Below are 27,822 nucleotides of genomic sequence, written 5' to 3' on the forward strand. Positions count from 1 at the left end.
CACACCTTCAGCTACAGTTCTTGTGTTGCACTTCATGGAAATCATAAACTTGAGTGTGTAAGCCAGAATTGCTCGAGACAAACTGATGAGACATTGTAGGACCGGACAAATCATCCTCACGAAACATGTTCTGACCATTTCATTTACATCATACTTTTAGCTGCACATTTAACTTTGCTAAAGTTGTATTGGTACCACTTCACAATAAGGTGCTTTTAGTTCACATTAGTAAGTGCATTAGGTAACAATGACGTTTCGTTTTTCAGCATTTACTAATCCTTGATAATGTTAGTTAACGTCAATACATTATTCATGTTAGCTCATGGTGTGTTAACATTAGTTACCAGTGAAAACGTTTGATTTTATTCATAAACTTACTGCGGAAGTATGAGTCATGTTAGCTAACGCATAAACTAATTGTTAACAAATAGCACCTTATTGTAAAGTATTACAGTTGTATTAATATCTTAAGTGATCTTCCATTTTTACATTCATTTTAAGTAAGTTTGATGTGCTTATTTCATTTGAGTATTTTAATATTGCCAGTTTAATCTGTATTTTATGTGATATTATTTCCAGCTAGTGCCTCAACTTAAAACTTGGCTGTGTATTTAAACAAGTTTTTCATATAACATATGGGCTTGTATTTTATTTCATTTCAATTAATATCAATGTTTTAATAGTTTTGGTCAATATAACATTAATGTACATTTAAATTTGTATTCATAAAGCAGACTTCATGTGTGCTACTTTACAACCACATCTTTCCGAAGATAACCAATTGAACTATTTGCTTAAATCCTAGTCAAGTAAAAAAGCTAATTCCCCACAAAAGACAAACACAAACTGAAGTAGCGTGTTTCACATGTTTTATAATGTTCAAGCATTGAAGCAAACATTTACAGAGACCGTAATATACATTAGCCACATTCCGTTCGGCGAATAGAATACAGTGCCCAATCTCGGCACCACCTAAGAGGTCAGAGAGGGCGGGGCTAAAACTCAAGCCACGTCCACATGAAGCATTAATTATCCATAAAGTGTGCTCTCCCCTCCGCCCAACCTCTGAAATCAAGTGCACTTGTTTGCCACAGGAACATCAAGTATAGTGTTAGAAGAGATCGCTTCTCTCGACGGCCGCGTGGAGATGCAGTACAGTTTTTGACGTTTTAACCAAGTGCAAATTTCGCTAGTTTGAAAAACGTGCACTTGCTTCTCCCCCAGAAACCATTTGGCAGAATGTTTGAAAGTGATGCAGCGTCTGATACACACGTCACGCTCAAAGGACACATACTCTGATGGATATGAGCTTGTGTACAAGATGAGGCAGAGATCATCAAATAAAATCAGAGCATCATTATCTTCCTTAAAACACACGCATCCCCCGTTCATCAGTCGCACGCTCGTTGGACAAAATACTGAAGCTGATCATTCTGTAGCCCATCAGGGTATGGGTGAAGGTCAAGCATTTAAATTAAAGTAAATAAAGCCAATTTTAAGATCATTTACATTTCATGCATTGTCAATCGAGCGCATTTCCGCCAAATTATTATAAAAGTGACATCTCGGTACATTTTATCTGAGTTTTTTTAACGTGAATCATTACTGTATTACAGTAAACACTAAACGTTTCACATTCAAATGATCATATTCTTCGTCATATTAGCAATATATCGTTTTTTTTCTTATTGGTAATAAAAAGGCATTATTTTCATCATGCAATATGCAAGATCTGTTAATTTCAATATACAGTAAAATATGAGGCTGAGAGGAAGCCCCCATAAGATTCAATGCGAAGTCAATCGAAGAAGCCAGGACTGCTTTTGATTTACATTCATTTGACTCCAGATTTTCTTAGGGAAAAGCACGATGTCCGGCACGTCCAGCCAGTGAGCTTTAGAGAATTGTTTGGTAAACAGCGCCCACTATGAAATACCTCTGGAACTGCAGAATAAACAGCATCCACTTGGAAATGTCCATTAGAGTCAAACACACGCGCACGCACGCACGCACACACTCACACGCCTGGAGCAGCTCAGTTGCCTGTATCTGTATGGCCTTAGCAATTGACACATACAGAAAACATGCACACACACACCCATTTAAAGCCGTGTTAAAATAATAAACAAAAAACATTCTCTGCCTCATACTGAGTATGTGTGTGATCACCGACCGATATAAATATTGTTATACATTGTGTACATTGCTGTCCATTTGTATGGGAATTCGAGTTTAAGAAGCCGGTGGGAGGTGGGGCTCACTTTGTCTCATTCTTTGCAAAGGCAGGAAAGAGACCAGCCAATCACATATCAGACCAAAGCACAGCCTTGCTGGCTTTCTCAACGCTGACCACGTACGCGCCCGACGGAGACCAGGACACTGAATTGATGGCAGAACTGTGAACAGAAGATAAAGACAAGAATTTAAACTATAGCTCAAATGCAATGAGTCACTGTAGGTGTGAAAAATCATCTACTCGTGCTAGATTTTGCATCAACCATGATATTACATTTTGCAATATTCAATAGTTTATAACAGGCGGTGTGAGAAGACTGATATTGAGACTAATGTAATGATGCAGTATAAACTATAGGCAGCATAGTATACATTGTCTGGTTTTACAATGGTTTTAATGTATTGTAGCATTTCATTCTGATGTTTGGTGGTCGCAATGCTTTGTCTGAACACAATCTAAAAATCTCCAACATTAGAAAACCGAATTACAACATTGAACCTCTATTTATATTTTAAATCATATTATATCAAATAAACAGTTGATTTATAGTTTTGTTTGCAGCCACATCATCTAACCCCCGAGAGCGTAACACCAGTGATCCATTCCAAACACAGTGCTCACCTGTGTCCTTTATCAAGAGTTTTGTCTAGTTTTCCTGTTAGAACGTTCCAAATGTACAGAACTCCGTCTGCAGAGCCGGCTGCCACATAACTGCCATCAGGACTGAAGACAAAAACACAGAGCGAGTTCGGAAAAGAGTTTAGACGCGAGATGTGAGATGGAAATCATCACCACTCTTACCTGAACGTTACTCTGGTGAAGTCAGATCCACACTTAAAACCTTGAGCACTGCAGAGACAGAACGAAGAGAAATGACTTTAGCTATTCTGTAAAAGCCAAATAACAAATAGCTACAGACCACTGCCAACATCCTAAATAAAGAAATAACATTTCGATTTAAGCTCTTAATGGATCGAGGGGCAATGGGTTTAGAAGTTACAAACCGCAAAAAATGCACTCACTGTGCAACAAACCTAAAAGATTAAAAAAAACATGTTTCTAAGCTGCTCACCTAAACGTCTGTCGCACTGCGTTACTGCGCAGGTCGATTATTTTCACCAGGTCATCTCTAGAACAGACGAGAAGCTCCGTGCGGTCGTGATTCAGGTCTAAAGACGTCACGCGGCCCAGCAGCTCCAGCTCACGCACGATACTCTCCGCCCTGCACGCGATCGACAGAAACACTGAGCTCTAAATGTTAGAGGCACAGACCGCCTGAACACGCACACGCCCGCCCCTCTGATGACATCATCACCCACCTTATGTCCCAGAAACGAACTTTCTTATCGAAATGTCCGCTCATCACACACTGCTCTGTGCAGACGATGTCATTGCAGCTGGATCCTGCGAACACCGTCTTCATACCTGAGAGATATGTCAATTTATAAAAACATTTGATACTTTACTCTCGGGCACAGTAGAGAACCGAGTCATTACTTACACACTTTACTGCGTAAGTCCCAAAGCTTCAGCGTCCGGTCGTAGCTGCCGGAGACGATCCGAGCGTTGTCGAGAAGGAAACGAGCAGACAGGACCTTCCCGCTGTGTCCTGTGAGCGTGTGCTTTGAAACGGCAAACACAACTCATTACAAACACAAACTTGTGCAAACAGCTCTCCTGGATTAACACTCCAATAGAATTATTATTCACACAGAATACGGTCTCAGTTTGAGTTTTGAGATCACTTGACCCGTCTCCGTCAGTCTCGCCCTCCTGTGTGTCATGTGGATGTCGGACGCTGCACTTCGGATCCCACCTTATTCTCTAAGAGACCCTTCATTTAGCAAAAACGTCCAGAGTATCAGCTGCCGCCTCAAACCAACAATACATGACTAGAGCATGCTGGGAAATGAGCAGGGACAGCTGGGAGGAGCAGAGAGACTGACGGAGAGCTGGACATCAGACCTTTTACATCACATCACTGACCTTTGAACCTTCAAATAAGCAGTTAAATCCTTTGTTAACATCCTAATTAGAGATGCTCTGATATTTCGGCAGACAATTATTGTTACAGATTATTATTTATTATTTAAAGACTTCAGATGCAAAACCCTCTAAATCCGTCAGAATGCTTTTTTGACAATTACATTTGCTTTGAGCACATCTAGATATTTGGCGGGTGATTTGAGTAATGTGTACTATGTGTGGAGGAGAGCATTCATTCAACAATCTCATTTTTTTTTAGTTGGCTTTTAGAGGGTTTTTCTTCATTTATTAATCTGCCAATTTTTATTTTGAGAGATCCTTATTTATACAGTTTTATTTCTATATAACACAAGTTTCTTGTGTGAAAAGCGTTTGTGTGCTCTCACCCGCAGTCTGGAGTCATCCACAGTCCAGATTCTACTGGCAAAATCATTTGATGCGGCCAGAAGATACGAACCCTGCAGAGAACAAACACACATTCAGTGTTGCAGCACTTTATTTAACTAACGCCATCATTGATTCTTCATTCCCTTCAATGCAATGCTATCTGAAATTATTGAAACTGGCTGTTGTGCAAGAAATTGTCCAAGAAATACTGATAATTCATCACGTACATGAGGGGGAATTCGTATTTTAGACTACCCTTGATGTTTAGGGAAATGATCAATTTCTATAGAGCTAGATATAGTTATGTTGTCAGTGAGTGCTTTTTTTGTGCAGGCGGTGTTTTAACATCACTGAGACAGAATAACTCACCGCGCTGTCAAACTCTATACTGGTGATCCCCGCGTTGCTTCCGGTCAGAGTTCCTTTGAGTTCGCAGTGCCCTGAACAAACAAATCCCTTAAAAATTCACTAACACACACACACAAGCGTCTTTGTTTCAGGAGGAAACAGAGAAATTCTGTGGTGCCAACATTACGCCACTTCAGTTTCACAACGTTCAGCGCAAAATTTCCTCTTTGAAATGACTGAAGGTCTCAGCTTGAAAACTAGAGATCACGTGCCGGTTTAATGTTCGACGCCAGTCTCACCCTCCTGTGTGTTGTGATGATGTCGGACGCTGCTGCAAGATCTCGATTTATTCTCTAAGACTCTTTAGTACAGCAGAAATGTCCTGAATATCAGCGGCCACCTTAAACCAGCAGGACACGACTTGAGCATGCTGGGAAATGAGCGGTGGCTGCTGGGAGGGGTGGAGAGACTGATGGGACATGACGGCTTCAGACCTTTTACATCTCATCATTGACCTCGGATGAAAGCTGTGAATGATGAGACACACACCTGATACGACCTCCCAGAGTTTGACTCGGCGGTCCATTCCTCCTGTGGCGAGCAGTCGAGATCCGGGACTAAACTTCACAGCGTTCACTTCCCCATCGTGAGCGTCCTACACAAAACCATAAAGAAACTAGAATTACAAACTAATACTTGATTAAAAACTCAAATCACTTTCAGATAATGAAATACTTTTTAAATCCCCAAAATCGTCATCGTCTGTGGTGCTTTCAGACAATTGAACGTTTGGGGATTTCTGTACAGAGGTCAATACAAAAGGTCTCAGCTTGAAAACTTGAGATCACGTGCTGGTTTTATATTCTCCATCACTCTCGCCCTCCTGTGTGTTGTGATGATGTCGGACGTGGCTGTTGAGATCTCAACATATTCTCTAAGAGACTCTTAAACACAGCAGAAACGTCCAAAATGTCAGCTGCCACCTCAAACCAGCACCGGGCGACTAAAGCATGCTGGGAAATGAGCAGGGGTTGCTGGGAGGGGAAGAGAGACTGATAGGAGAACCAGACATCAGACCTTTTACATCTCATCACTGACCTTTGACCTACATTCAAATGAGCTCGGCAGAATGAAAGATGAAGAGCAAATGCGACACTCACAAAGATGTGCACCGCGGTGGAGGGCACGCGGACATCTGAGCACATCGACGCCGCTTCGGCTGGCTCGGGAGATGTCCCGAACGAATTCACAGAACGCCGTCTTCTGTAGCAACAACAAAACAAGTTGTTCTGTACTTATACTGTATGACTTTAGCGTGTGTGTGATTACAAAGAGAAGCATTCATGAAGTGAAGCGTTTATAATCACTCATCGAATCAATGTGAAGCTGTGATCATTTTAAGTAATATGCGACGTTGTGTGGATCTTTTGAAAACAAAGCCGAATTACATTTAAAGACGATTTCTGTAATTATTTACACATAAATTGCAACTAAAATGTTGATATTAAACTCATTTATATTCAATGTTCATGCATTTCATGGTAGTTTTTCAAACACAACAAAGAAAATGGTGCACGGTGCACCACTACTAAACTACTCAAAACACACATTTAAATCGCTGCCATATTCACAACTTTGCTTGATAATTATCACCAGCAAAACACGTGAATATTCAATCTATCGGCCAGCCAAACATGATATCAGCAGCCATCACACACATTACAGCGTGCATCACCTGGACTCAGACGGGATGAAACCAGAGTGGATAGAATCAGACAGACTGCAGACACAGAGAGAGCGCAGAATGAGACACAAACACATACAGTGTAAAGAATGAGGAAGAGAAAGAGAGAAACACACATGAACATACACACACACACACAGACCGTAACATACCCAAAGATATTAGTGATGGAGTCCAGCAGTCCAGCAGGAGGCGGCGGCTGAGACGTCCGTTTACTGACATACAGACACAACATCAGACGTTAGAAATTGACATTATCCGGTTGTGAAATAGAGTTAGTCTGTAGAATTCCTAATGATTTGTATATAAAACAATGGAACGCTTTAGATTTTGATCTGTGTTTGTGTTTACCTGGGTGTGCGACTGGGCTGTCCACCCGGTGATGTTTCGCCTGTTCCCTTCCCAGCATCCTCTGAGAGAACCTCGATGTCGTCATCTCTACATCAAACAACATTGGAACATTCAATGAGATATCAAAATGGATAAACAGGGGCCCTTCTAAGATCAAGTATTCACAGATGCCACAGAAACTCAAGATGATACTTAAGTCTAGCTACATATCACATCACAAAAAAAGAGAAATCAATATTCTCAAATAATTCAATTGAAGGATTTGACATTTGATGATATTTCTATGAGGTCAGCAAGAAAATGCCCACGACAAAAATGGACTCTTGTGGAGAACAAAGCATTTTAATGACTAACAGACTTTTGTGATGATTAATAAAAAAGGATTTTGTAAATAAGTTCATGGACGATAAATCCACAAAGAACCATTAACATGCACAGGGCCCATGGGATGGGTGTTTTTTAGCGTGGCTGCATATTTTAACCTTTGTTTCACATAAATATTCAATCGACTATCAAAAACTATGCATCACGTAAAAGCAAAAATACTCGACTTCACGTCCTGAGCGTGTTTATGTAATGCATACAATGCTCAAAAATAGAGCCGCTTGTTAAGCAAGCGGCGGTGATGGAAAGCGAATATTGTAGAAAGCTAGAAAATTTCATCTTCACTAGAAACATTCCTGTGGCTTTCCCAGGAGTGTATGTGTTCGGATGTTTCCAGGCTTTTCAAGACCCTGATCCTTACAATCTCACACGGATTTATGTTCTCGGTTTAAAACACACTCTTACTTACGGCTCTATAGGAAGAGGCTCCTTGGCAGCGTCCGCTAATTCCTTCTGAAGTTTGGCCTGCCTGCGTCTGTAATGACATCAGCAGTGAACACCCACAGTTCACACACATTTAAACTCTAAAGACACACCCCTCCAGAATCAAACAGCCAATCGGGTGAGGTCTTTAAATAAGCTTAAAAGATAAATTGACCTCGAAATCAAAGTTTTGCTATTTTTAAGTAGAATTAAAGGAGAAGTTCACCCCACATGACGGTCAACATGTTTTGAGATCTCCCGGCATCTTCGGAACACATATAAAGAGATTATAGGTGAGAATATATCGATTAAAGACGTTATTTTGGTTTGTTTTCGCACTTATTGCTTCAAAAAAAGAACTGAAATTGAGCCACTACGAGCGAATGGGCAATTTTGCGATTTCTTTAGTACGTTTCTGGACCTTGACGGCAACTATAACCACGATGTCTCCAGACTGGAAGTCTCTCTGATGTCCCTAAACTATCTTTATTTGTGTTCCGAAGATGCTGGGAGATCTGAAAACACGTTGAACGTCATGTGGGCGAGTAAAAATAACACCATTTTGAGGTAAACTTTTCCTTTAATTCTGCATGGGGGGGGGAGGGGGTCAGGAAATGAGCCCCATTCTTTTGCATTGAAATTCAGAAACTGACGGGCGTTGCCCCATCAGACCAATCCTACTGTCTCCAAACGACCCTTAACAGCCGAACAATTCATCAGCAGGTCTAAGAACAGTCGTTTATAAATGGGCCATTCACAAATCCTTCTGAACAGCAGACTAACACGATTTGAAAACCTGGATCATAGAAAGTGTTTTCTAGTTCGGTTTCATTTTAATCTGAAAGTACTCTTATCCATTTCTGTCAAGAATTTTATGAAAGAAAATAAAGACAAACTCAACTATTTGTGCAAAAGAAAATATTTATGATAAACAATGTGGCTTTATGTTAAACTTATTAGTAATGTGACTTGAATCTTTCTAAAAGTACATTCAGAAAATGTCAAGATTTGTATTCACATACATGTCAAATAAATTTTCCTTTGTCAAATCAAAACAAACTCAGATTTAGTATCTTTTGTGTTATATTTTAATAAAATTGAGGTTGTGTCAATTGATTGCATATTTAAACACAGTTAACGTGTGTGTGTGTGTGTGTGTGTGTGTGTGTTTGTCACCTGGAGTCCTTCTCGTTCTCAGCGTTGAGTTTGTTGGCCTCCTGAGCTTTCTCCGCCATCCAGCGCGTCACCAGCTCCAGATTGTCGTCAGTGGTTTTCCGTAGTTTCTCGTCCAGCGCGTTGAACGTGATCTGCAGGGCGTCGTATTCGTCCCGCAGTGTCTGATTGGCTCGTTCCAGGTCGGCGAGAGAGTTCCGCAACTCGCGACACTCGCCTTCCAAATGCGAGATTTGCTGCTGGTATTCCAGCATCCTGATAACCAACACATGAAACATTCATTTAGATCTGATTTAAACCGGACACACACACAAATATCAAACACACTTACTTGGCTTCATTACTCTGAATCTCTTTGTCTTTGTGCTGAATCTGGTTATTTAGTTCAATGACATTCTGGGCTAACTGCAAAGAAACATAAACAACCACACACACAGCTGATTTTTGTTTTACTTCCCAAACAGACTTTTTTTAAAGCAAAAGGGCTACACAAAACCTTTAAGCATTTAGCTCGAAGCATTTTGCCACGATTGTTATTTGCTATGAGGTAATACCAGGTTTTTATACTTTGTGATAACAACGTCTTTTTAAACGTCTATTACTTAATAAACAGCATATGATCCTTCTAACCTCTCCTCGTTTCTTGTGTAGATCCGTCAGTTCCTCCTGATGTTTGATTCTCATCTGAGCCATCTCCTGCTGCAGAGAATCACTGCGACCGCCGTCAACGCCCGGACTACACAAACCCAAACTAACAACATCAATGCCGTGCAAACACACACTTGTCTCATTGGCATCTATGTTTCTATAGCCAACTCATGATCCTTTTTGTCTTCACAATCACAGAATCTTTCTGTGCCGTTATTATGTGTCTATCTGTTGTTTCTTTAGTGTCGGTTTTACACCGGGTTTTCCAAAAGATGTGTATAATGAACCCTATACGTGTTCCCATGAGCACCTTAGGTCGTGTCTGTTCTGCTGTTCATATTTGTCCGTCTGGAGACGTTCAGAGAAAACAGCCTGAAGATCAGACCTTTCCAACAGACGGTTATCTAGAGACAGTCAACAGCACAGATATACATATTACTTCACTGACGCCTCAAATATTTTGCAGAAAACAATATGATCGTGCTCAATAAAACAAGAAACATTTATGCGGTACTCCGTAATTTATGTGATTATATGAAATTCCCGTGCGTGTGTTTTGGTGAAGGTAGTGATGTGAAGATGTTTCTTACACTGGTGTATGATCTCCTCGAAGGCCTGTCGCTGAACTCTATCTCTCTGCTTCAACTGCTCTGCGACATGTCGCTTCCACAAGCACTCGACTCGGCGTCCCGCCATCTCCTACACACACACGCACTTCAGTTAACACCGTATAAGATGCACCGAAGCTTCATTTGCATATCCAGTGAACCAGTTTCTTAAAGCAAACCACTGCGCTGTATAAGGATCTCTGTGTCAGGATGTGTCATAAGAATAATGTGTCATCATACTCGGACACTGAAATCCCTCCGATGGACACACTCATCACATCTGTCAGACCTGAATGGGAGGTCCAGTGAATTGTGAGAGTTTTTTCGGTCCTCACATAGAATATGAACCTCAAGTTCATCCTCCAGAGCATCTTCACAGCTTCCACTGCTAACACACCATTGACCTTATTTCCTATTCTACTGATGTATAGGCCAACATACATAATGTAAGCAAAGACGGTTCATTTATATGTGACAAGCATGACATAAGTGCTGACAATTCGATATAAACAAAAGAAAGTACAAAGGCAAATGTTTGTTTTTAGAATAGCATGCAGTGATGCGTCTAGTGCTTTATAATAACAGTCATTATTAAAGTAAAAAAGATCCGATTTGACGCCAACAAACATTGCATGCGAGGCATGGTTTGCCAAGTTAGTCAAATATTTACAAATTCCATTAACCCTTGTTTAAAAAGATCAACGAAAAATGGACGAAACATAACCTGAAACTTATGACAGCAATGTATAACACACAGCATCAGATCTGCAATGTCATTCTACCCATAAAAACACGACCCTCAATCGCACGTGCTGAAAATGTTCATGAAAGGTAAACATTCAATTACGTTTAAACAGACGTACGTGTTAGATGTAAACAATCATTCAGGTATAAATAAAAGTATATTGACAAGATTCGGACAGATGGACTGGCAGTGACCAAAAACGAATGCCACAGGCAGCATTGGAAAAAAAACAAGCGCACCAGATGAATGTTTAAAATGCGTCATAAATAACAGCATTATACAGAATGCGATGTTCAGTTGCGATTTGTTAATGTGACGTTTAGACTACAAGTGCACCGGCTAATCGCAGCGCTTGACTTTCACTTTCATTAAACGACGCGATTACTTTACCTCAGCGCATCTAAACGCGTCTCCGCGGACTTCACGGCGACTCTTCTGACAGATAATTGCAAACGATCCTACCGAAAAAACACCGCAACGGGTCTAGAGAGCTTTAATCGGCCTGGTTTCATGCTAACCTACTTCTGACTGAAAAACCACGAGCACCATTTTGGCTCAACCGACGTCTGTTGCCTTGCCTGCTGCTTCGGCGCGGGTATATGACGTCACGTGTTTCGCTCCGTATCAAAATAAAACGTTGTTTTACGAGACAATGTAATTTTGTATGATCTATATTTATTTTTATTGTTTCTTAGTATTTAGTTTTTTATTTATTAAATTTTTCTCTGTTTATTTCTTTGTTTATATATTTTTTGTGTTGTTTTTTTCAAATTCTTCTGTGCCTATGCCAATTAAAAAACTTAGTGTAAATCTGTAATATTTTGTTTTATAACTTTATTTTATTTTTATAAGGTAAAGGAAGGAAAAATAGAGAGGCTTAGGTCTTACTGTTATGTGTTTGTAAGTTGAGCTGTTTTAGATTTAAAAAGTCTATACATGTCTATGTATCAGGTAAAAGCAATTTAAAGATTTAAAATGTAAGACCAACACTATTTGTATCACATTTTACTTGAATAAATAAGTAGATTACAGCGTTTAAGACATTATTAAAAAGGTTAAAAAAGTTAATTAGACATTTGTGCGCCTAAGTACATTATATATATGTATATGTTTTATTTAAGTATAATTTGGCAGACACCTCTGAGATTTGACTTTAACGTATGATTGTTTTATTCCTATAAACGGCACTATTAAACAGCGAATAGAAATGGCTTCATTTAATTTCTACAATTGGACAAGATTTTTAAAACTCAAGGTTGAAAAACAAGTGTCAATGTAACATTTATACAACATACTAAGACAATTCATACAAATTTGAGTATTAAAAAATACTGGGCCAAAAATACACTCCAACGGCACACACATATTACAAGCTGAGCAGATTTGTTTGGTTACAGACACAAGTGGGACAGAAAGAATTTGATATTAACATCAACATTACAACTTTTGACTAGTAGTTGTTCGTTTGACTAGTAGTATTCTTGTTCAATGAGTGATACATGTGTTTCTGAGATACAACCTGATCTAGACCTTTGGAGAACACATGATCATCTCATGCACATCATAACAAGGTCACATCCCCACGTAAAAGCCCCACGATAACACAAAATAATAAGCAAACAGATAAAACCCTTCAATGCTTGGCCTGTAATAACACAAAATTATGAAAGAATAAAAGACACAGTTAGACGTAAGCTTTGGAACTGCTGTAATCTGACGGCGCTTCTGTTCTGTAGATCTTCTGCGGCTGTGATGTGTAGTTATAACTGTAACCCCTGAGACAGAGAATTATTGTTTGAATTATTATGTATATAGATTCTCACACATGTTTGTCTGTTTCTATCAGAATGAGACTCACCGTGTTTGTGCAGGCGCAGGATTCGACTTACAAGCGGTGCAGAGAAAACTACCACCCAACATCACCAGCGCTGCTGCCGCCCAGCCCAGATACAGCCCAGTGCCCAGCTCAAACCTGCAAACACACGTTGAGAGAGAGAGAGAGAATTAATATGCCGTATCATATAGCGCTTCTATATTGTAGATTTTCTATGACTTGGACATATTGTGTCACAAACTTGTGTTTTTATAATTGTGTGAATGTGAAATCCTTTATATCGCCTTTTTCACTCACTTTGTGCCTCCATAAAAAGGATCATTAAATTCCTGAACGACTCGAGCTGCGTACCACGATACTGCCACGAGAACACACACACCTGACCGACACAGCAGGGAGAGAACACACACATATCAATGAGCTATACTCCGTTTGTGGGATATATATATATATATATATATATAGCATCACACAAAGCCCTTAGACAAACACTCAAGAAGTGTTTCAGGAAACCTAAAGCTCAGGTTGGGGAACTGAAGGCATCGTGTGTTTGTGACTTCACACTGACCGGAGAGGATAAACAGCACTCCTGCGGTAAGAGCCATTTTGCCTTTAGTGCTCTCGGACTTGCTGCCAAGTTTAGTGCACTTCAGTCCCAGTAAAGCGAGCATGATGGACAACAAACCCAGAATGAGAGCGACTATCATCAGAGCCCGACACGCCTGAATGTATCCTACAAAACACACACACAGCAAAAAACACCCGTTAACAATGATACTCAACTATCAAAAACGTTTATTAAAAGAAATACAGGATGCCATCGGTTTTGTCTGTTATTTGGTCAATGAATCGGAATTCAAATAAAAGTGTATCAAGACAGAGAAGAGGGTGTGTGACCATTGTAACTGTTATAGCAAAATATTTAATGCGTGCGGAATAGTTTACAATATTACGATAAGTGTAGAATTGACACAATTTTGATAATTGTGTTTTTTAACAATAAACGATGTGGTTATCGTCAATGCCGGTATATTGTGACACCCCTATATGACGTAAATACCATGGTGTTATTGTATGCTTTTGATGGTAATATGGTCAAATTATTTAGGTCAAATTATCCCCTAAACGCTAAATATTTCTCTTAAAGAAGAGGAATGCATTTTAACATTATTTCCCCATACTGCATATTCTTAAGCAAAACAGATTTCATGTTTTTCTGTTGATTTCTTTTAGTGTGTATGGTGTGTGTTACCATCCAGCGCCAGTAAAGACTGAAACGTTCTGCAGTTGGAGACCCCAGTGCTGCCCTCGGCACACGACTGCCACAGGTTCTGATACTGCCGAACAGATATGATCACGCTGCCCGAGACGGATGACAAACGCCAATAATCGTTCGCCAGCGACACAGCTGTGAGCAGCCAGCCCCCCACACACATCAGAAACCCCACCAGCTCAGCCCCACTCGACATGATCGACGATTAAATCCACAACACACACGGTCCCAGAAAAATGACCAGGGTGTGTGTTCTGTGTGCTCATTTTATGCTGTGAACTTTAGACCGAGTGTTATAAAACCATAAACCCACGTCCTTCCTACAGCATCACAACGCAATGTCTTAACAAAGGAAACAAAAATAGGAAGCATCGTGTGATTTATAAAAGATCTGTTTGTCCTTGACCCTAAAAACTATAAGACCCTCTGCCTTTAAGAGCAGGCAGGAGATAATCAAACACAAACATCTCCTGAATAAAGTGTAAAACAGGTAACAGAGGTCTCTTTAAAGTTATCACAAATGTTCTTGCAGTAACATTAAAAGATATTTTATCATTATTACTGTATATGGCTTGCTAAACGTTCTTAAAACGTTTAAGCCAATTTAAGCCAAAAGGACTCCATTTAGCTAAAGTTCAAGTCTATCTGTGAGACATCTTATGTTATATTTCTGTGTGAGTGTGTGTGTGTGTTTGATCTCTCTGGAACTTTATGAGTTTTTATGGCCACTATAACCTAATTTTGTCTAAGTATCGAGCAACTCTGGTTTAATTGATGAACCAACGTACGGGATAAAGAATGTGGCCTTGTCAAACCTACTGTCCTTCCTTTCAGTCAGTTGTGAAATCTTTACCGGTGTGATATGTATGAAACATACATTTTTGTCTCACCTGGAAGGCCCAGCACAGTCTTGTATCTCTGGCATTGAATGGCTCCCATTGAGTTGGTGGCACACGAGAGCCAAAGTCCTTCATAACTGGAACTGCTGGTCATCACAGCGTCTGCGTTACTGCGTGTCCTCCACACAGCCGAGTTTGTGCTGCTGGACTCTAAACACCAGCCGATGACACCCAGGAACAAACCCATCACCTGAACCACCATCGACGCCATTACCACACACACGATATCACCCGTGAGGAAGAACCTTAGACTGAATCATTCACAGAAACAAACCAACAGCTAAATAATACATCCAATTGAATAAAAGAACACACTCTTCAGGGTTTCCTAAGTTCAAAGAACCTTCTGCTTTCTAACTAACATTAGTTGTATAGAGTTCTAGAGTTGGACATTCAATAAGTCCTAGATGTTTCAGTACATTGTTGGTTCTTAAAGGGATAGTTCACACAAAAATGAAAATTCTGTCATCATTTACTCACCTTCGAGTTGTTCCGAATCTGTATAAATGTCTTTGTTCTGATGAACACAAAGAAAGATATTTGAAGGAATGCTTGTAACAAAACCTCATTGACAACCATAGGAAAAATTACTTTGTGTTTGTTTTGTTCTATTGAATAATGTAGGACAGCAAACTGTTCTGGGGCACTATGGACTGCCATTGTCATTTTTCCTACTAAAGATAGTCAACGGGGTCGAATAAGTGTTTAGTTACAAGCATTCGTCCAAATATCTTTCTCTGTGTTCAACCAAACAAACACATTTCTACAGGATTGGAACAACTCGTAGGTGAGCAATTCAAGACAAATTTTTTTGGGTGAACTATCCCTTTAAGTGCATTAATGTATTAGTTTGTAAGAAAACAACTGTTTTCCAAAGAACCATAACGTCAAGCTAAAACCTTTCAATTTTTTTAAGCGTGAAGAGATGTTTGAAGAAAACATTACAAAAACCTTTATCATCCACGACCGTGTTAAAATTGTAAAATGTTCTAAACTTTAAAGTGTTGATGATGATTCAAATGTGTGACACAATCTTGGGATTCCCATTTCAGCTGTTTGGCAAACCTATTCCTTTTTTGTGAAATATCCGATTATTAAAAATGGTCAAAAAGACATGTGTTCTAGATTTCTGTTAAAGGTGGATAAATGAGTTTACCTCCTAAAAGATTCGCATGACATTAAATCATAATCGCATAGCGATAAAATTTTATTGGGATAAACAAAAAATTCAAAACAACAAGATACACAACACAAGATGATCTCTCTAATTCTGGTCTTTTGAGTCACAAAATTCATTGTATTTTTATGTACGTTAAAAATGAGCAAAAATGTTTCTGGAAAGAAACGTACTTTGGACATCAACATGTGACTGCTTTTTCAAAGAACCAATTCGATGATAAAAAAATAAGTAATAAAAATAAGAAATAAATGATCTTATTTTATTAATATATACATGCCAAAGTTCCACTGTTCCCTAAGTTATTCGGTTTTATATTACTTGTCAAAAGAAGAATCTTATAAATGTTTAATGCAACCTGAAAGAAATTTTACCAGACATTAAAACTTTTCACATACCTCTTTGGCTCCTGACGGAAGATGTGAGCGGATAATACCAAATCTTTTTTCTTGTTGTGTGGATCTGGTCTTAATGTAATGTGAAATGGGTTTTTGTCTATATGTAGGACGCAATGATGGGGCACAGGATTCACTGTGTTAATATTGGCTTTAGGTCAATAACCCTTAAAAAGGGCCTGGGAAGGGGGGATCTCCATCGGTTCTTTGATCCTCTCTGGATTCAGGGTCATTTGTCAGTTTCACACATCACAACATGAACTCATTAAATATATCAAATATCCTTCACACAACGGATTACGATGCAATTTAGTGCATGTTCTGACTCTAAACCTTCAATACAAAATAAACCCAACATATTCATTTACTTTAGTTTGATTAAAAATATATTTGTGATTTGTAAATAAAAAGCAGTCAGTAAGAGGTCAGCATGGAAAGTCCTTCAGTAGTATATAAAATCTTCCTAGGTCGAGACCTCAAGAAGCTGGATGATAAAATGCAAAGTGTACGATTATGGTCACTTGTGGCTACTTTAAAGATGCCAAAATCTAACACAAAGTTCATTTTTTTTATACTTTCAGTAACAACATAATTCACACAGCTATGTTTGTGTTATTTCATGGTTTTTATGGGTTTAATATTATTCTAAATTGTGGAAAAATATGAATAAAGAGTGATCCTAATGATGTATATTTTTGGCCAAAACATTAACAAATGACTCCTTTTGGGTTGAGGTATAACCTGGATAACACAGGACCACAAAACCATGTGATTCAGGGGTGGAGGAGAGGCCAGAATACTCACAGTATCGGAGAAAGGTGGGGAAACAGGAAAACATTACGTCATAGAAACAAGAGGAAGTTAAAACACATTGTTCAGTTATGACACCACAACTGCTATTGAACTTTGATCCTTCCCAGAAAACAACACTGAAACACGTTCTACCCTGTGTGTGCGAGTGTGTTTAATGAGGTGATGTATAGCGCATATGTGTGTTATAAAAAATCCTGGCGAATCATTCACATCTAACTGAGGTCAAAGTCTCATGTTAGCCGATGAAACTCCAGAAAATAAACAAAACTCTTCTGATGATGGAGAACAGATCAAACACACTAATAAAAACACTGACTTCTGACAATGCTGTGAAAACTGATGTTTAAATAAGCATTTATTTTTCAAAATGAAAGTTACAGACTACTTTAAACATTTCTTTGTCTGTACACGATGTCAATAGTCGCCTTGTTTGTGGCCGTGTAGTGAATGTTGTGATGAAGCTCCGCCCCTCACTACATTTGCCTTCCGCCAAGTACTGGGATTCAATTCTAAATTCAGGGGCAGGGCAAAGTGACATCACAGTTACACTACTGTTAACCACTGTGACAACCGAAAGAGGACTTTGCTCCGACAAACAACTCCTCACACTCAACTGAATATGACAAGACAACATGTGGACTATGAACATTTGTGTGTGTCCATTTCTCAAAAATCCTCTCTTCCTCCTTTATGGGTCTCTATCCATAATGCAATGCTCTAAATTGTGCCGCTACCACCAGCGCCAGGACCTCTTGTTCTGAAGTCATGCCACATCTTCACCAGAGGCTCTCTGTTCTTCCAAATAAGCTCATGGCCATACATTATATACCAACTAGAAAAAAAAAGAGTGAGATTAAAACACAAGTTTAATGTAAATTTCACATATTGCATCGGTGTGAGACTCACATGCCAAACAACGCCCCTCCTAAATGAGCAGCATGATCAAAAAAACGCCATCCCAGAATCAAGCCTGCCGTATCCAAGGCAACAATGGCCTTAAGAGCCTGTTGGCAAGAGAAGATCAGGTTGAAAAAAATGATCTCACAACCACAGACACTCTTGCACACACACACTTACGTTTCCAGCAGTAAAGGTGTACATGGGGAGGAAGATGATGGCCAATTTGGCTTCGGGCATTTTGGTGCACACAGCTGCTAGAACGGCCATGATGGCCCCTGACTGACACACACACACATTTTTTTACAACTTTTATGCAAATGCCCCTTAATACCTAACAATCATTTAGAGAAACACTCACCGCCCCCAGTGATGGACCCAACCGGCCCGTCGCTGTTTTACACACATAACTGAAAAATGTTGAAATCACACCTGAACACAAAACATTGACACACAATGCATTACGTTTATAGAAAGTAGGAAATTGAAAAAAGGAATAGATTTTCTGTTATCAGGATGCCAGATACTAACTTCCTCACACACACACGCGCACACACACACGCGCACGCACACACACACACACACACACACACACACACACACACACACACACACACACACACCTGCAGACAGGTAAAGAGCCATGAACTGTTCTTTGCCCATCATGTTGACGATGCTTGAAGAGAAACTCCACAACACGTACATGTTTGTGGCCATGTGAAAGAGAGAATAATGACTGAATGTGGACAGCAGCATGGGCCAACACAGCGCCTCTGAAACCAGATCAAAATGAAGATTCACAATTCAGACTATACAACAAAACACAAACCATTACCTACAGTTTAACCCTACTAAAATGAAACTGAAGTCCAAAATCAACATATTAGGAAAGATAAACACTCACTGGAAGAGGGGTTAGATGTGAAGTACTTGAGCATGGAACGCTGCAGGGATGGAATCCTCCAACAACAAAACACCAAAGCATTAGCTGCAATAATGCCTGTGAGATGGAGAGAGGCAGACAGAGAGAGATTTGTCTGTGTATACCAGCTACGTTTGTGAATTTCAAGATGTTTGTGTAGTTCATACTGACCTGTGACGGTTTTCTGTCCTTCACTTAAATTGTTCCACCACTGGTTTACCTTAAGACCACCAGAGAACAACACAATTTGCATTAGAGTGGGTCAGTATCGCACAACAGAAGAGATTTTGAAAGAAGCATCTGCACTGGCCACCGAGCCAAATCATCTGTGTGTGTGAGCATACTAGGCAATGAATCTAATTTAAACCTTTATACATGATAAACACACACCTGTTTGCGTAAATCTCCCTGTTTCTGTGGCCGTATCTTCTCCAGCCAGTCCGTTTTGACCTCGTTGAAGTAATTATGGACACGAGATTTCAAACCTTCGTACTGCCATATCGCAGCACCTCCGAACGAACAACCTGTAAACTAAGCTGGCGTTATTACCTTCTTACACCGGTGCTTGAAGAATAAGCAAACATTCCCCAACCCTCCTTTTTATTATAACTATAGAACATTTTCGTGTTTGAAAGTATACCTACCCCTACGGTGAAGACAAACGGTTTGACCAGCCTGCCAAATGATCTGCTGGAGCGTTGTGGAGCTGGTGGGTCCGGCAGGGGCTCAACGGTCTTCTTGAGAATGATTTCATTTTGCTCGGCTTCTTCTGCAACACCCTTCTTCGCTACCTTGCGAAAGCCACACCTCTGCTGGGTGTTGAGGGTGAATCTACATGGACCCCAAGAACGACACAGAATAAAATATATACTCTACTCGTTGTGCTTTTCAACCAGGTTACATGGACAGCTTTAAACTTCCTACAATAAAACAATGACTTTAAATGTAAAGAGAAAACAACAGCAAGGCATTTAAATGTAATATTTCAATAAATTAAACGGAGAAATATTATTTATTCGAGACTGTCATGATATTAATAATACTATCCTTCCACCCACATAGTCTTCTTGTTATGTCATAGAAAAGAGTGACAAACACGCAACCTGTATTTCAAACACAAAAATAATCCACAACAACTGCAATGTTGTTAGCTGCTGTAATAAAGATGTTTATTATAACACACAGTAGCATTAAATAGCGCAGTATTACTTAAAATGAAGCTTCTAGGTCAAAACAAACAGTTCACGAGCTGATTAAACTCGTAAATCTTCATGTCAGCGGACCGGGCAGAAAGATTAGAGATGTCCAGAAAACACACGATGTTTATTTACCTGTTCGTCAGGTTTTGTGTTTTCAAAACGTCTTCAGATGCCAATCTGAACACTGCGCCCCTCAACGCCATCATCACTGCGACCCCAGCGACGATCACGTGCGTCCGCTACTTCCATTTCCGCAACAGACTCCGCCCACAGGGACCTCTGCTGGAGGAGGACTGACAAAGCGATGGACAAAAAAGTCAAAAGTGACGTCCCGGGGCACATTTTTATAATATTTGCTTTCAATGACGCCACGGGGGTCGATTCTATTCCAAAATATGAAGTGTGTGTTACAAAATAGACAAAACACTACATCGTCAAGGTTTGATTTGGCAAACTACAGGACATCCGTGTTTTATTTGAATATGCAAAATGCTGAGAAAACCAAAACTCTCGCAGTAAACAAACCTAACACTTACAGTTTTATAATTGATTTATGTTGTTGATTCTTTCGTATGTTTTCCGGGCTTTGACTCAACGCTTCGCTCATATCTCGCGTGTACTTTTTAGTCAAGTATTTGCATTTTGTGTTTGTTGGTAGATTTTCAAGACATGTATTCGTTCGTCATTTTTTGCAGTTCGCAACCGTGTACTTTTGACGCGCAATAGGCACTTCGTCAGGAAATCCCTGTGCGAGTGCAGCAGTCGAGCCCTCCGCCCAGCCCCACACGGCGCGTGCGCTCCGGTGCTCCGGTTCCACCGTCTCCTCGCGAACATGGCGGCGCCTGCGCTCTCCAGCCGGGCGGGTTCCGCTGGCAGCAGCCCCACCGCCACTCCGAACAGCACCAAACACGTCCCGCACCACCCCGAGCTGGACTTCAGGTCCGGTACCAGAATCGAGGATCTGAACCGACTGATCGCGGAGTTCACGAAGCACGAGCAGCGGGAGTATGACGACCAGCGCGCGCTGGAGATCCACACGGCCAAAGATTTCATCTTCTCGATGCTTGGTAAGAAAACACACATGCACGCGCTGATGCAATGTAAAGACCGGTGCATGCCGTGCGTTTTATGCACCTGGAAATGAAAGTGTTGCAGGTTTGGCGCTTTACAGCCTTGAGCAGTGTAGGTGATGTTGTGCATGCAGCTTCAACGCCCTAAACTCACGTTGTTCTGTGTTTGTTTATATAGACTGTCAGGATTGCTTAAACATGTCAATTCTGTCATTATTAAGTCACTCTTTCAACATTTAGGTTCGTTCAGTTTTTCAAACTGCTTTTGGCCATAATGAAATCCCAGTGAAAGTAGAGGTGCGTCAAAACTGGTCTCTTTGACTTCATTCTAAGTCTTCTAAAACCATTTAAATAGACAGTTCACCCCAAAATGAAAAATCTTCAATCATTAACTAGCCGTCACTCAGCTTTGACTGACCAGAGGGTGAATAAATGGGACAGAATTGTTCTTTTTTGTAGATCTATCCCTTTAATGGCTATTTGTGAGAAACATACCTATATAGTATATACAATAGAAGTCAATGGTACCTCCGTTGTTTGTTTACCAACATTCTTGAAAATATCTCCCTTTGTGTTCTGTGGAAGAGAGAAAGACATTCTATTTTTGGGTGAACTATCCATTTACAATTATTATATTTTTACAAATAGTCTTTTAACATTTTCCTAACAATAAGCGTGGATGGAATAGGACTGAAGCTAGGGGAGAAGAGAACAGACAGCATCATACACAAACACACAGAGTTTGGAGAGAAGCTGGTAGAGACAGTAAACGGATCCATCTCATTGTGAGTTGGAGTGAACAGGAGGAGTTGTGCAGAGGAGAGACATCAAAACGCATGAGTTCAGGAAGAGCTGGCGTACTCTCGCCCCGGGCGAGACAGTGAGGCAGAGCTGAGCTTCTGTCCGTCTGTGCTCTGTCTCTTCGGAGTCTCACACACACTATCATACAGTGTGTGTTTAGTCAGCTGTGTAGCCAAGTACATGCCCAAAAATGTGCGATTGTCAACCTTAGTCAGCTGCAAATGGAATCACCAGATTTTTTGTGCATCGTGTCCCAAATTAAACCAATTTCTTCCTGCTCAACCAAAAAGATTACAAATGGCTAGTTTCAGTTTCGTATAGGCAGATTGGGGTTTATTGTTGTTGAATGTTGAAAGTGTGGCTTCACTAGAGCAGGCTGAGTTGTTTTTGTGCTTCTGCCTCTAGAGTTTTGTCTTCTGGGGCCGCCTGCGGTTTTAATTACTCCCCAGTCTCTTGCTGGTACATGTACAGGTTTATTTCTGCTGTGATGTCATGTGACAATAGGGATTATTTTCTTCATGTGTCTGTTTCTACAAGCCTCTGACCTAGAATGTTCACTGTGTTTGTGTGGACACCACTGTATTATTATGGTTGTGCCGAGAGCCGTTGCGAACTTGTGAAGATTTTACACTAACCTGTTTTCATCCTATTCATCTGTTTCTTTCATTCCGTCATCATTTGCTCACATTCTTGTCAAACATTATTCAAACCTGTAGGACTTTCTTCCTTCCGCAGAACACAAAAGAAGATATTTTGAAAAGTGTTGTTGACCGAATAGCGATGGCAGCCATTCACTTGCATTGATTTTGTGTCCAAACAATAGAAGTCAATGGGTGCCACTGCTATTCGGTTTTCAACATTCTTCAAAAAAAGTTTGTATTCTGCGGAAGAAAGTCAGTCATACAGGTTCGAAATGACTAGGGGCGAGTTAATGATGACAGAATTATTATTTTTGGGTGAACTATTACTTTAAGGCACCGCTTAAAGGTCCAGTATATTTGGCCAAGATATTACTATTTAATACTCTGAAATCTGAGGGTGCAAGAAAATCAAAACTGAGAAAATGGACTTTAAGGTTGTTAATCAGACGCGCTGTAGCACGCCGTTGCTAAGAAGAAACATGTTTGTTTTAATGCTTTCTATTGGTTTATAACGCTGTAATCATGCTATGGAGAATAGATGAACCCGAAAACTGACATTCTAAGTTTTACGTAGATACCAAACTTGAGTGGGTAATTCCCAAAAGATCGGGCAGCAGCGAGTGTAAAGTTTGTAGGTGTGTTTCCGGCAATTTTTGTTCGTGATGGTGCTCATCCACTCACACAAAATAAAGTTTTTATATATTTATTGTGGGTAATTTACAGAATATATTCATGGATTATGATCTTTACTTTATATTCTAATGATTTTTGGCATAAAAGTAAAGCGTACAATGTTTATATGTCTATTACTACAAATGTTCTCTTACAAATGTAATGCTAGTTAAGACTTTGTGTCTAAACAATAGAAGTCAATGGGTGCCACTGCTGTTCGGTTTTCAACATTCTTCAAAAAAGCTTTTGTGTTCTGCGACGAAAGAAAGTCATAGAAAGTCATATGCTAGTTAAGGCTATTTTCCGTTGGTAGACATATTTTGAGCACACTAGAAATAAGTCACCGATCAACCCTGTTGTGCCTCAGTGATTGACGTGATGTAATTTCCTGTTTCAGGCATGGTGCAGAAGCTGGACCAAAAACTTCCGGTTGCCAACGAGTACCTGCTGTTGTCGGGTGGGGTGCGAGAGGGAGTTGTGGACATGGACCTGGACGAGTTGACCGTGTACGCGCGGGGGGCGGATTACGACATGGACTTCACTCTGCTGGTGCCCGCGTTGAAACTTCACGACCGCAACCAACCGGTGACGCTTGACATGCGTCACTCTGCACTCTGTCACTCATGGCTCAGCTTGCGCTTGTTCGACGAGGGAACCATCAGCAAATGGAAGGATTGTTGCACCTTGGTCGACCACCTCAACGGCCCCACCAACTACTTCTTCTCGCCCACACTGGTGGCCAGCTGGTTCTACGAGTCCATCAGCATGGTCCTCGCCGAAATCCAAAAGAAACCGCAGCGTGGGGTCCCTCGGGTCGAGAAGGTGGAGCGCAACGGAACGGTCATTTCTATTATTTTGGGCGTCGGAGGCAGTCGGATGTTGTATGATGTGGTGCCAGTGGTGTCGTTCAAAGGTTGGCCTGCAGTGGCTCAGAGTTGGCTGATGGAGAATCATTTCTGGGACGGGAAGATCACAGAGGAGGAGGTGATCAGCGGGTTTTATTTGCTTCCTGCGTGCTCCTCTACGGGCCAGAAGGAAAACGAGTGGCGCCTGTCGTTCGCTCGCAGTGAGGTGCAGCTTAAAAAATGCATTTCTCACAGTCTGATGCAGGCGTACCAGGCCTGCAAAGCTCTGATTATTAAGCTACTGTCTCGTCCCAAAGCCATCAGCCCGTACCACCTGCGCTCCCTGATGCTATGGGCCTGCGACCGCCTGCCGCAAACATACCTGGCACAGGAAGACTATGCCGCTCACTTCCTGCTTGGTTTGATCGACGACTTGCAGCACTGCTTGGTGAGTAAAACCTGCCCCAATTACTTCATCCCACAATACAACATGTTTGAACATCTGAGCGATGACACGGCCGTGCTGCATGCGCGCAAGCTGTCGTCCGTGCGCACCGACCCCGCCGAACACTTGCGGAGCGCCATTGAGCACGCCAAGGCTGCGTCCCGCCTCACTCTCGAGCTGCAGTGGCGCGGAGCAAGTTCTAACCTGCCCTCTCCGCTGTCTGACCCCGGCGCAGACCAGCAACCAGACGACCGGCTAGCCAAGAAACTACAGCAGCTTGTCACAGAGAATCCTGGGAAGTCCATCTCAGTTTTTATCAATCCGGATGACGTCACGCGACCTCACTTTCGCATCGATGACAAATTCTTCTGAAGCCACGCTTTCCTTGGAAATCTTTCTGGTCCCAGATGGATTTCGGACACGAGGTTGATGCTAGTGTGTGTTTATGATGTTAGAAATAGACATGATCCTGATTCATTGCTGCAAGGTGAAGTTATGTTTGCATTTCTGTGAGAAAGACTGATAGAGATTTACGGGAAGGAAGATTTGTGGTTCATGTGGAAACAGGAAACACGTATATCCGCTCAGAAGTGCAATTAGACAAAATGTGTTTATACACTGTCGCTTTACTTGTGGAATCATGATGTAACGCACTGTAAAAACACTATTTTACACAAACTTTTTTTCAGTGTGCACACACAGATACTCTACACATATGTAAACATGTGACATTAGATGAGATACAAGTCATGTACATGTCCTGAAAACATGTCAGCCTCAAAGACAAAAATTTACGGTTTGATTTGAAGCCCTTTTTTGCATTGCCATTATTTGTGTTGTTCACTGTCACATTTCTTCCACCAATTATCATTAATGTGCTCAGATAATTTTTTCTTGTTATCGTGCATTAACGTCAGTACATTGTAATCAAATTGCCTTTGAGTCTTAATCATTTGAACAAAATATATAAAAATAAGGTTAAATCGCTTATGACTTGTTCTGATGAATGTAATGTAAAAATTAAACTGGCAAATAGCAAGTTAAAATGACTTGTAATGCAAATTAGAACATACTTTTAAATTTAAGGGAGCATAAATATTAGTGACTAAATACTAAATTTGTTTAAAAGCTTTTGTTTTGGTGTTGAGAATGAGATTTGGTTCCAGTAATGAGAATCAGAAATTGTAAATGTGTGCCTATCTATAATTTTTGACCAAATGCAAAAGAAAAAGTTCAGCGTAATTGTTAAAGTCTTTAAACCGTATTCACTCTGTTTCTCCAACTCAATTGTGAGAAAATCAAACACTTTATTTCTTGTGATTTTACGTATTTGCTGCTAAAATTGATTGTTGCATTTATTCATTTTTACTTTTGCTAATTATTTTAAAGGAGTACTTTGATTATTTAGACGTGCGTGTAACTGTGTGCATACTGCTGTAAGTAACCCTGACTACTCTTTTTGACCAGTCCACCGATTATCAGCATCGACCAATCGCGTGATGTGTACTCCTCTATTTAATGACATGTGCAAATGGGAGGAGTGACAGATCGAACTGACCAAACGAGAATCTTTTAAGCTCTACAGGGACCAATGGTAATGCCTTATCACTGAAATCAACCAATGGGGTGTTTTTATTCCGATTAGAGAAAGGACTTTCTCTTTTTCTTTGAATCAGGGCGTGTCAGAAACTGAAGTTATTTGGGCGTTTCCAGGCTGATGCTGTGTATAACTGTTCATATGAGAATTGTATGTACATGTTAGCGGTATAAAATGTGTTCTCTGTTTACTGCGTATGCTTGATAAACATGTCAGCAAGATAACGTACGTGCTGCAGATAAGTGTTGCATTGCATTTTAAACATGTGTTTGATAAATAAAAAATTCACAAAATTTAAGATTTGTACGATTTCCTCGCTCTCGTAAAGCTACACAATGTGCTAATCTGAGAGTTTCTTCTCTTTCTTAAAGGGACAGATCACCCAAAAATAAAATTCTGTCGTCATTTATTTACCATCATGTTATTCGAAACCTGTATCGGACTCTTTCTTCTGTGGAAGAAGATATTTCGAGAAATGTCATAGTGGATTTGTGTTTACAGAAATCAATGGGGTTCAGTGTTGTTTAGTTACCAATGTTGTGCAGTCAATTGATCAAATAATTGGCATTTTTGGGAGAACCCAATCACCTTTAATGGCCTCATGAAGACATTTTGTTACACAAAATCAAAGTAAGCATGAAAAATAACTTTTGGGTATACCTCTTGCTGCATTAAAGGTGAAGTGTGAAACTTGAAATTTTTTTTCATGACCCAGACTGTCCAGACACAACTATATTGTTTTAATCCATGTTCTGGTTTTGCTTCAGGTAAAGGGGTCTAAGTAATGGAAAAGCCTTCTTGGAACACATTCATTGGTTTTGCAATGATTTAGTTGGATGGTACTGGTGGTGTGGGAAAAACACATTAAACATGCAACTTGGTGAACTGTGATGGGCTGAAAAGGATGAGAGAGATTTAATTGGCTGACTTACAAGCAAACTGCAAGTGTCCGGTTCTCATGACAGTTGGCAGCAAGCTCTAGAGATTTCTGTCGTGACCAGGTTCTCCTGGGATTGAATTTCGGATGGTGTGATGTCGGAGGTGATCAAGATCTGGAGCTGTTTGTAATTCAGATGAGGTTCACATGAAACCTTTTGTTGTTTCACTCACCTCTACTAAATAATCTTTCACTGCCAGACCATTGCAATATATAGGTACATTTGACTAAATGTCTCTTAATTCTGTGTTGAACTTTTCCGCAAGAATCATATTTTCGACTCACTGTGCAATTTTGTCAAACAAAACAACTATTGCTGATACTGTTTACAGCCTATAAACAGGAATACCAAGTTTTTAATAAAGTTTGTCT

General features: G+C 40.3%; 4 protein-coding genes across 14 annotated transcripts; 1 reads left to right on the plus strand and 3 right to left on the minus strand.

Annotated features, from left to right (window-relative positions):
- Positions 1 to 853: 853 nt before the first annotated feature.
- On the minus strand, positions 854 to 11,621 carry atg16l1 (ATG16 autophagy related 16-like 1). Of its 9 annotated transcripts, none has more exons than XR_013787983.1 (20): positions 11,424 to 11,601; positions 10,271 to 10,379; positions 9,991 to 10,084; positions 9,663 to 9,768; positions 9,364 to 9,437; positions 9,036 to 9,287; positions 7,846 to 7,911; positions 7,053 to 7,139; positions 6,854 to 6,916; positions 6,693 to 6,737; positions 6,118 to 6,217; positions 5,507 to 5,612; positions 4,979 to 5,049; positions 4,609 to 4,680; positions 3,738 to 3,858; positions 3,556 to 3,661; positions 3,309 to 3,480; positions 3,038 to 3,085; positions 2,858 to 2,959; positions 854 to 2,396 (listed from the first exon to the last, which is right to left on the minus strand). XR_013787983.1 is itself a non-coding variant. In XM_079480790.1 (20 exons), exons 2-20 carry the CDS (start codon positions 10,374 to 10,376, stop codon positions 2,303 to 2,305), a joined length of 1,863 nt encoding a protein of 620 aa, XP_079336916.1. In that variant the 5' UTR covers positions 10,377 to 10,379; positions 11,424 to 11,601; the 3' UTR covers positions 854 to 2,302. The 9 variants fall into 9 exon arrangements, 6 of the variants coding, with proteins under 6 accessions (XP_079336916.1, XP_079336914.1, XP_079336917.1 ...); XR_013787984.1 differs by having other exon boundaries at positions 6,118 to 6,220; positions 11,424 to 11,580; XM_079480790.1 differs by having other exon boundaries at positions 3,309 to 3,458.
- Positions 11,622 to 12,235: 614 nt separating this feature from the next.
- On the minus strand, positions 12,236 to 16,771 carry cldn15lb (claudin 15-like b). 3 transcript variants are annotated; one of them, XM_079482084.1, is made up of 6 exons: positions 16,615 to 16,771; positions 15,031 to 15,229; positions 13,436 to 13,600; positions 13,165 to 13,246; positions 12,892 to 13,005; positions 12,236 to 12,808 (listed from the first exon to the last, which is right to left on the minus strand). In XM_079482084.1, the coding sequence occupies exons 2-6, from the start codon at positions 15,224 to 15,226 to the stop codon at positions 12,718 to 12,720; spliced, it is 648 nt and encodes a 215-aa protein (XP_079338210.1). In that variant the 5' UTR covers positions 15,227 to 15,229; positions 16,615 to 16,771; the 3' UTR covers positions 12,236 to 12,717. The 3 variants fall into 3 exon arrangements, with proteins under 3 accessions (XP_079338210.1, XP_079338208.1, XP_079338209.1); XM_079482082.1 differs by having other exon boundaries at positions 15,031 to 15,290; positions 16,615 to 16,765; XM_079482083.1 differs by having other exon boundaries at positions 14,120 to 15,290; positions 16,615 to 16,691.
- A 973-nt stretch (positions 16,772 to 17,744) lies between these two features.
- parlb (presenilin associated, rhomboid-like b) lies at positions 17,745 to 21,267 on the minus strand. The gene is made up of 11 exons (XM_079481131.1): positions 20,979 to 21,267; positions 20,575 to 20,735; positions 19,888 to 20,074; positions 19,634 to 19,774; positions 19,415 to 19,463; positions 19,226 to 19,321; positions 18,945 to 19,094; positions 18,683 to 18,753; positions 18,502 to 18,603; positions 18,331 to 18,428; positions 17,745 to 18,256 (listed from the first exon to the last, which is right to left on the minus strand). Exons 2-11 carry the CDS (start codon positions 20,646 to 20,648, stop codon positions 18,142 to 18,144), a joined length of 1,083 nt encoding a protein of 360 aa, XP_079337257.1. The 5' UTR covers positions 20,649 to 20,735; positions 20,979 to 21,267; the 3' UTR covers positions 17,745 to 18,141.
- On the plus strand, positions 20,722 to 26,809 carry LOC306908345 (nucleotidyltransferase MB21D2). The gene is made up of 3 exons (XM_079481130.1): positions 20,722 to 20,881; positions 21,138 to 21,509; positions 24,024 to 26,809. Exons 2-3 carry the CDS (start codon positions 21,275 to 21,277, stop codon positions 25,286 to 25,288), a joined length of 1,500 nt encoding a protein of 499 aa, XP_079337256.1. The 5' UTR covers positions 20,722 to 20,881; positions 21,138 to 21,274; the 3' UTR covers positions 25,289 to 26,809.
- Positions 26,810 to 27,822: the final 1,013 nt, after the last annotated feature.

Source organism: Barbatula barbatula, assembly GCF_947034865.1.
Source record: "Barbatula barbatula genome assembly, chromosome: 19".
Lineage (NCBI taxonomy): Eukaryota > Metazoa > Chordata > Actinopteri > Cypriniformes > Nemacheilidae > Barbatula > Barbatula barbatula.